Genomic DNA, 9,899 nt, shown 5'->3' with positions numbered 1-9,899 from the left:
CAGGGGAGTGGTTAGAGGGGGATCAGCCTGGCAGGCAGAAACGGTTAGCAGGCAGGCAGGCAGTTGGGAGCCAGCAGTCTCAGATTGTGAGAGAGATTTCCGACTGCTGGTTTAGGCCTGATCCCACAGTTGGCAGTCAGACATCCCCTAAGGGGTCCCCGATTGGAGAGGGTGCAGGCTGGGCTTTGGGAACACACACACCCCTCCCCGTGCATGAATTTTTTGCACCAGGCCACTAGTTACAAGTAAAAGATCTGCCATAAAAGGTTTTGAGCTTTACCTTGGGAAATAGGCAAGACAAAAATTACTCAACATCTCTCCCATCTGCAATTTTATGTCAACAAATTAGTTACTTGATCATATTTTCAATTTAAGCAACACTTAAATAGAACATGCTAGAATTGGAGATGGCATGTTGAGACAGTAAGCAGGTTTTGCTAATTATTTTTTAAAGCTGCATTTTACTAATAACACTTATAAAACTGAAATCTATTTACATTTATCTTTATAACTGGCTTTTCAAAATTTAGCTTTTAATGAGTCATAATGTTAGTTTACAAATATGATATATTATTTAAGCTTGATTGGCAACTTTAAAGAGTTTAACTTTTATTTGTTTATTGAGGTAATTTGCCATCATGATTCTTTTACCGGGCACACAGATAAGAATTGCACCTGATTTCTTATTAGAAATTAAAATTCCTGGTAACTTCTAAAATGGACCAATAAGGAAGTAGAAATGAAGGTATCAAATTAATAGGCATCACATAGGTTGCTCTTTATTAAGGTAACAGAAAGGATTTGGGGTCTTAAAAGGAGCTCCCTTAGCTCAAATTGTTTTGATATTTTTTCTGTCTTTTACATAAAAACTTCTCAAAGTCCATAACCATATCATATGTTCTTTAAATTTTCTTTTCACAGTAGTGTGTATGAGAGCGTGATTTACTAAATGAATGAAAGTGAGAAAGTATTAAGTAAGAGCATATAATTCATAGGAATGTTATCTTTATGAAATAATAAATGCAAGGGCATATGAGTATGCTAATGTGAATGTATAGCAAAAATTGCTTGAAAGTTAATTTTACTTTTTTTTAATTCCCCTATTAGGTCTTTCTTGTTAGAAAGAAGACGGGCCCTGATGCTGGGCAACTCTATGCAATGAAGGTGTTAAAAAAAGCTTCTTTGAAAGGTAGAGAATTAGAAAGCTTATTTAAAAAGAATTTGGTAAAGCTCATTTTAAGAAATATGCTGTGTATTGCTTGTATAAGTTGAGTAGATTTAGTTTTCTTTTTTATTTTTTTAATTAAACTTATTGGGGTGACATTGGTTAATAAATTTTTATAGGTTTCAAGTATACATTTCTATGATACATCATATTCATATTGCATTGTGTGCCTACCACCCAAAATCAGATTTTCTTCAGTTACCATGTATTCGACCCCATTTCCCTTCCATTTTCCTTTACTACTCCCTTACCCCCTTCCCTCTGATAGTTAACATACTTTTGTCTATGTCTATACATTTTTGTTTCTTTGTTTTTCTCATTTGTTAATGTGTTAATTTCAGTTTTCCATCCCACCTATGATTGAAATCATATGGTTCTTGACTTTTTTGTCTTAGTTTTTTTTTAATTTAGCTGTAATTTATATTTCTAGGTTTGATATTTGTATATATCTTAATTTAGTGAGAGTATACCATGATAGAAATGTAATGACATAAAAAGTAACACATTTAATAAAAAGAACTTATTTTATTAAACTATATTCTTTTATTTATTTTCTGTTCCATCTGTGTTGCTATTACGTATTGAGAAAGCACAACTGCCTGCATACACTTACATACACCATCTTCTAGGCTTGATCAGAAAGCACCATGCTCAGTTTTAATCAATAAACTCATTTGAAAAATTAAGAACCAATACATAAAAATGTATATTAACCAAATACCTGTTTATGTCACTTTAACCCACCTTGAGATGTAAACTGAATTTATTTGCTTTCTGAGTATATGGTAATTACTGTTTAGACATATATAGACTGCAAATTTAGGAACTTATAAAATTATGTTTTATATTTTTACATTTTTGTTTGATGGAATTTCTATGGAAATTATATACAGTAGTAATATATTCTAACTATCTGTAATTTTTAGTTCGAGACAGAGTTCGCACAAAGATGGAGAGGGATATTCTGGTGGAAGTAAATCATCCATTTATTGTCAAGTTGCATTATGGTATGTAATCTGTAGAAAGCCCTAGATATAATTATTTTAAGTTGTATGCATTATTATATAAAGGAGTTAGATATCTTACATGAATGCTCTCTTCTGTGTTTTGGTATTCTATGATGCTCTTCCTATGAAATTGAAGAGCATGTAGACAAAAATTTACTATATGAGACTTTACAACACTTGTGACAATTCAATTTGGTTTATACACAGTGTAATATTTCTCTAGTTATCATCCAAAATTCCCTACAGACAATGCTTTTATCTTCCCTAGGTGTTAGCCTCAGCCTAGCAACTGGGGCTGTTCTATTAAATTGCTCCCAGGTTATTACATCTAGTTACCTCCAATTTCTAGAACGTATTCTCTACCGTTGTTGAAACCAATTTCTACTTCCTACAGATTTTTTTGCAATAGCAATTAGTTTGTCTTCCATGAGTTGAGTCCTCTTAACAAAGTGATTTTAGTTAACCATTTTGTGTATTACTATTTTAACATTATTGCTTCCTGAGCTTCTATTCCTTTAATTGATTTTGTTCCTCACCATGTTGTCTCCCCTCCCAACCCCAACTCAATAAAGCAATACACTGTTACACTGGGTTTATACCAATCTTATACCCTAGAGGGGGAAAAGGAATGGACTGTAGACTTAATTTTCTTTTAAGGTCAAGGGAGTTTGGCTTTTTAAAAATTGGCATTGGCTCTTTTAGAAGATAGTGACCAAAATAAATTTCAAGTGTTGATTAGCAAGAAAAACACATAGATTAATATTAGAATATACTGGCAGAACTATATGGGAACTGTATGTCATTCTGTACTCTTCAGTAAATAAGATTAACTTTTCTTAAGTACCGTGTCTTTACTAACTTGCTAAGTAGTAATATAAAAAAAAATTATCACTAACTATATTAGCAAGGAGATTTCAGATAAAGATTGTGCTGGATTCAGTAAGTCAAATCAGATCACTCACCTTATTTTCCATTTTAGTAGCCATTTCCACTAAATTCCATCAATAATACACCATAAACTTTAGTTCAAACAGCATCAATGTCTTTGTCATCTTGTGACTTGAAGTTCTATGCCTTTATTATGCGTGTGCTGGATGTTCTGACTTTGTGTTCCTCTTATTGGTGGTGTTTCTTTCACCATGGTATCTGAGGATCGAGTGAATGACCAGACACACACAGTGAAGCAGAATGCTATCCATAGAACAACATGCAGAATTCTAAAATGGTCAGTGAGAAATTACTAGAAATACAGCTTTCAAGATTTGCATTTTTAGCTGTATTTGCAAATACTGTGATATTTAAGCAGCCTAGAAAACAACAAAGTTGACTAAATTTTATATTTTTGTCCTCAAAAATATTTAATTTTTTTGTGTGGCTTGATGCAGTGTTATTTTCATTCCTTACATATTTATAAACAAAACATTTTTCTACTGTTTCTAAATATAAAATATACTTGGTTTGAAATCAAGTGGTTGGAACACTTTTGAATTTTATTTTAATCATGTTCTTGATAAAAATTTTCATTGAAGCTTTCAATTAATAGACCAGTTTGATTCTGTAATTAGCACACAGTAGCTAATGTTTGGCATTGTTTTGAGGACCAAAGCTCAAAGTGGATTTTGTTCTTGAACAGTATTCCAGTATATTTGATGACATGTGTTGGCTTGAGGTCTAATCTTTTTTCTAATAGATTTGAAATTTCTATTGTTGAAATACTGCAAAAATTTGAATGAAAAAAAACCTAGAAAAATGAAAACTGTAGTAATTTAAATTAATCCTAGTATGTTGTGATAGAGGGACAGTTTTGGTGCCATAATTTCTCTCTTCATGGTAGTGTTGGAATTCAATCAGTTGAAATGTATTTCTGTACCACAATTTAAGCTTCAATACAGGTTTGATTCATTGATTATCTAGTGACATAAAAAAGGATTTCTTTTCAGATAATATAATAAGAAGTAAATACTTCAAACTAATTTAATATATCCAGCTATATGAAAAGTATTTATCTGAAGTAAGAATCAATAGCTTCTAGTTGTATTTCTTATATTTGTTGATTAACTTGTCTAAGTAAACAAGATAGTGTCTTCTGCTTATTTGTCTGGCAATATTTCTATATCCTACTAGGCTTTACCTCCTATGATATTAGGCTATAAAATTCTGTGATAATTTATTCAAAACATTATAGTGTTTATGCTCCAGTACATGTTCACAATGAGCATATTTATCTTATTTCCTGGTTCTATTTAAGATAGTAATGTAATTTTGTTAGTGTATTTGAGTTATTCTTTCTTATATTTAGGGGGAGAAGAATAGCAGTGAAAAGCAGTAGATGTTATAGAAAGAACATGAATTTTAAATCAGACAATTCTGAGATTGAATCATGGCTCCATTGCTAATTTAATGTATGCATGATATTGTTGAGTTTAGCTTCAGTGGAAAATTCAAAGGTATATACATCATTAAATCCCCAATATAGACTACTATGTCCATTTTCAATTTTTGAAATTTAAAAAAGTATCAGGTATTTATTTTATTCTTAGGTAATGTTGACAAATACTATATTAAAATATATACCCAACTATATCTATAAATAATGTTCAAGAAATTATTCTTTCACTCCTTGTTACCCCAATGGAATGAAAATGGTAGTATCTAAAGATTTCCTTTAATCTCCTGGATGTAATTAGTTTAATCAGTAAATACCAGTTGTGTACAAAACACTGTATTAGATGTAGTGAGCTCTGAAGGTGAAACAATTTCTGCTTTCAAGAAATTTATAACCTATAAAGAATACAGACATCATTAAATGAAAATAAATTAATTATACAACTCAAATGGAGTAACTACCATAAGAGAGACATAAATAAAGTACCATGCAATCTCAAAAGTAGTAGCAAGTAAAGCTGATGGGGAAGTGTAAGGGTGCTGTAGGAAATGAGAAAAGGGGGAAATCCTTAATAGAGGATAGAGGTGGCATTTTGGTCGAGCGTGAAAGAATTAGTAGATTTACAATAGGTGGGGATGCAGAGTTCAGACACTAGTAGTATAACATGATGTTCAAAAATCAGGAAAATGAGGGTAGTAGAAGTTTCTGTGTAAAGCCACATGCAAGATTGATTATGTTCTTGGAAGGGTTTTATAGTTATTTCAACACCAGTTTTAAATTTGACATAATGTGATTCAATAATGGACCATGTGAGTAAATGCTTAATTGGTATATAGTGTTCAGTGATAAAATTCTAAACTTACATATTAATTTAAAAGTATACTAAGCTTTTTAAGCCTTTAATATTGCTATATTACTATATTCTATTTTTAAATTAGCCTTTCAGACTGAAGGGAAGCTGTATTTAATACTGGATTTTCTCAGAGGAGGAGATGTCTTCACAAGATTATCCAAAGAGGTATCTGTTTGTAAATCTTTACATGTTTTCTTGAAACAAAACTAAGAAAAATAATTTTTGTTTCTTTTTCCTATAGAAATATTAAATGATATTTGTTTCATTGCATAGCATTTAGTGAATATGCCAATTAATAGCATTTTCTATCTGCCTATGTCATTTAGATTATCTCAATGTGCTACTTATTATTCTCTTAGGCACAAGATCAATTTAAATAACTGGATGAAGCATATAAGGCCACACCTAGGTCTTTGGCTGCAGAAGCTACCAAAGTGCCTCTGGGAGTAGTGTTTAATTTATTTACGTTTAAAACAGTTTTATGGAGGTGTAAATTACATACAATAAACTGCATATATTAAAGCACACACTTTCATAAATTTTGACATTTGTATATACGCCTGAAACCATCATCACAATCAAAATAATTAGCTTTTCCATCACTCCAACAGTTTTCTTGTACCCCTTTGTAAAGTTTCCATCCTGTCCCACCCCTACTGGATGCTTTCTGTTACTGTTTGGTTTGCATGTTTTAGGACATTATATAAATGGAATTTTATAGTTATTTTCTGTCTGACTTATCTCAGCAGAATTATTTTGAAATTCATCCATGTTGTTACATGCACTTATACTTTATTCATGTTATTGTTTTGAGTATTCCACTTTATGGATATACCACGATTTGTTTATTCATTCACTTGATGGATGTTTGTGTTTGCAGTTTTTGGATATTGCTAATAAAACTGCTAAAACATTCACATACAAATGATTGTATGGACAAATATTTTCATTTTTCACACTTAAATACCTAGAGTATAATGACTGGATTGTATATTTTATTTTATTTTTCTTTTGTAGTTTACATTAGGATTTATAGTTGGTGTTGTACATTCTGTGGGTTTGGATAAAAGTATAATGACACATGTCTACCATTGTAGTCTCATACAGAATAGTTTCATTGTCCTAAAAGTCCTTCATGCTCTGCTTATCATTCCTCTTTCTCCCCAGCCATGATTGGGTTATATAGTAGGTATATATTTTAAATTATTTTAAAGACACTTAAACATTTCCAAAGTGGTTATATAATTTTTACATTCCCACCAGCAGAATATGAAAGTTTCAGTTGTCTACATCTTTCTCAACACTTGGTATGGTCAGTCTTGTTTTAATTTTGGACATCTCATAAGTGTGTACTGGTACCTTATTGTGGTTTTGAATTTTATTACCCTGAAGATTAATGATGTCAGTCATCTCTTCATGCATTTATTTGACATCTATATATTCTCTTTAATAAAATGTCTGTTCAAATCTTTGGCCCATTTTTTAAAATGGGTTGTTTCTTACTGAGTTTTGAGAATCTTCATATATTTTGGATGGTAAGTCCTTTATCATATAGGTTGTTTCCAAATGTTTTCTTCTGGTCTATAGTTTGTCTTTTTATTCTCTTTAACAGTATCTTTTTAATTTCAAATATATTTTTATTCAATAAATATTTATTGAGTTATAGCTCATTAAATAAAAGAACATACACAAACAGACAGTAGGGGGTGAGGGCATGTGCTGGGGGTGGGAGAGGCTGAGGAGAGGTCAGTGGGTGAAAAAGGAGACTTATGTAATACTTTAAACACTAAATAATTTAAATTTTAAAAAGTATATAAATAAAACTTCATCAAAATTAATCACTTCTGCTAACAGTACCTTTCTAAAAGCAGTTCTTTATTATGATGAAGTTTTATTTATACACTTTTTAAAATTTATAATTTTTATTGTTTAAAGTACTACGTAGTCTCTTTTTTCACCCATTTATCACTTCCCAGCCTTTCCCACTCCCCAGCACATGCCCTCCCCCACTACTGTCTGTGTCCATTGGTTATGCTCATATGCATTCATACAAGTCCTTCAGTTGATCTCTTACTCCACGCCCTCACCTGCCTTCCTTCTTAGATTGGACGGTCTTTTCGATGCTCCTATGACTCTGGCTCTATTTTTGTTCATCAGTTTATGTTGTTCATTATATTCCACAAATGAGTGAGATCATATGATATTTACCTTTCTCCAACTGGCTTATTTTGCTTAGCATAATGCTCTCCAGTTCCATCCATACTGTTGCAAATGGTAAGAGTTCCTTCTTTTTACAGCAGTGTAGCATTCCATTAGGTAGATGTACCACAGTTTAAATCGACTCATCTGCTGATGGGCACTTAGGCTGTTTCCAAGTCTTTGTTGATTTGTTGATGATAGCCATTCTGACAGGTGTGAGATGGTCCCTCATTGTTGTTTTGATTTGTATCTCTCAGATGATTAGTGACTTTGAGCATGTTTACATATGTCTTTTGGTTTTCAATATGTCCTCTTTTGAAAAGTGTCTATTTAGGTCCTTTGCCCATTTTTTTAATGGGGTCGTTTATCTTGTTGTTGTTAAGATGTATGAGTTCCCTATACATTTTGGAGATTAAACCCTTATTGTACATAACATTGGTAAATATATTCTCCCATGCAGTGGGTTTTCTTGTTATTTTGTTGATGGTTTCTTTTGCTGTGCAGAAGCCTTTTATTTTGATGTAGTCCCATTTGTTTATTTTCTACTTAGTTTCCATCGACCTAGGAGCTATATTGGTAAAGATATTGCTACAACATATGTCTGATATTTTGCAGCCTATGGATTCTTTTCGGATTTTTATGGTTTCCTGTCTTACGTTTAATTCCCTTAGACATTTTGAGTTTTTAAATTATGTTTTGGTGTCCTATTTAAGGGTTATTTGTGTAATCTCAGACCATAAATGTTTTTCTCCTATGTTTTCTAGAACGTTTTTAGTTTTAGGTTTTATATTTAAATTTATAATCCAATTTGAGTTCATTTTAGTATGTGGTGATAGATATATTTGTTGTAGTTGTAGTTCAAGTGTCTTATTGATATAGGGTGGGACAAAAGTAGGTTCATAGTTGTTCATATGGAAAATAACACAATAATCTTACCCAATAACAGAGAAACATGCAAATTGACCATACCGCCGCTATGCCCCCAAGCCATGCCCACCAGCCAATCAGAGTGAGTATATGCAAATTAACCCAACCAAGATGGCGGCCGGGAGCCACAGAGCTGGAGCAAGCAGGAGGCTTGGTTGCCCAGGCAATTGAGGAAGCCAAGCTTCCCACCTGCCCTGACCGGCCCTGGACTCCATGCAAGACTAATTTGAATTGGCAAACTGGATATTCAGGGGAATTTAGTTATCACCTACTGAAAAACTAATTACTACAATTTTTATATTACATTCCTATTATTATACCAAAAAATACTAGGAAAAACCTATTCATGAAGCATTAACTGTTTTTACTGATGGATCATCTCATAGTAAAGCAGCTTATCATACAAGTAGAGGCCCAGTGCACAAAAATTTGTGCACTCAGGGGGAGGGCGGGTCCCTCAGCCTGGCCTGTGCCCTCGCGCAATCCGGGACCCCTCGGGGGATGTCAGAGAGCCAGTTTTGGCCTGATCTCGCTCAACACAGGAGCTGCCTCCTGGTGGTCAATGCGCTCCCACAGGAGGAGCTCTGCTCAGCCACAAGCCAGGCTGATGGCTGCCAGTATAGCAGTGGTAGTGGGAGCCTCTCCCGCCTCCTCAGCAGCACTAAGGATGTCAGACTATAGCTTAGCCCTGCTCCCTGTTGGCAAGCGGACATCACCCGAGGGCTCCTGAGCTGCCAGAGGGGTGTCTGACTTCCAGCTTGCTACTGATCCCCCAGGGAACGGGCCTAAGCCAGCAGGTGGTCATCCCCTCTGGGGTCCGAGACTGCGAGAGGACACAGGCCTGGCTGAGGGACCCCCCCGACCCCTGAGTGCACAAACTTTTGTGCACCAGGCCTCTAGTTAATAAATAATAATACAAGGATTAACTCTGTATTTTGCGTACTCATAACTGTAAATCTACTTTTGCCACACCCTGTATTGAAATGTCCCTTGTTCTAGCATCATCATTGGAGAACACTATTTTCTTCACAAAATTACCTTGAATTTTTCTTGCAAATCAATTGACCCCAAAAAATGAAGGTATATATATATAGACATATTATTCTATTCCGCTGATCTATTTGACTATCTTTATGCCAATTATACTTTTTTCATTTTTTTCTTTGTTTTTTTAAGGTAGTATATATGTGTCCTTATGACCCCATTGCCCCTCTATCCCCCCACTGATGCCCTCACCCCCTGTTGTCTGTGTCCATTGGTTAGGCTTATATGCATGCATATGATTCCTTTGGTTGATCTCTT

The 9,899-nt window shown here is 33.7% G+C and overlaps 1 protein-coding gene across 1 annotated transcript in view; it reads left to right on the top strand.

The window, feature by feature from the left end:
* Window positions 1–9,899, top strand: part of RPS6KA6 (ribosomal protein S6 kinase, 90kDa, polypeptide 6) — a gene marked incomplete at its 3' end in the record, with an annotated part of 162,078 nt that overhangs the window by 57,750 nt on the left and 94,429 nt on the right. Inside the window, exons 4-6 of the mRNA XM_015569967.1 lie at window positions 1,108–1,189; window positions 2,152–2,232; window positions 5,557–5,636. Of these exons, the coding sequence (XP_015425453.1) occupies window positions 1,108–1,189; window positions 2,152–2,232; window positions 5,557–5,636 (243 nt within the window). The remainder of the gene's footprint in view (window positions 1–1,107; window positions 1,190–2,151; window positions 2,233–5,556; window positions 5,637–9,899) is intronic.

The sequence above is a fragment of the Myotis davidii genome, unplaced genomic scaffold (genome assembly GCF_000327345.1).
Source record: "Myotis davidii unplaced genomic scaffold, ASM32734v1 scaffold1206, whole genome shotgun sequence".
NCBI classification, from domain to species: Eukaryota; Metazoa; Chordata; class Mammalia; order Chiroptera; family Vespertilionidae; genus Myotis; species Myotis davidii.
This window is presented reverse-complemented; position numbering and strand designations above follow the sequence as displayed.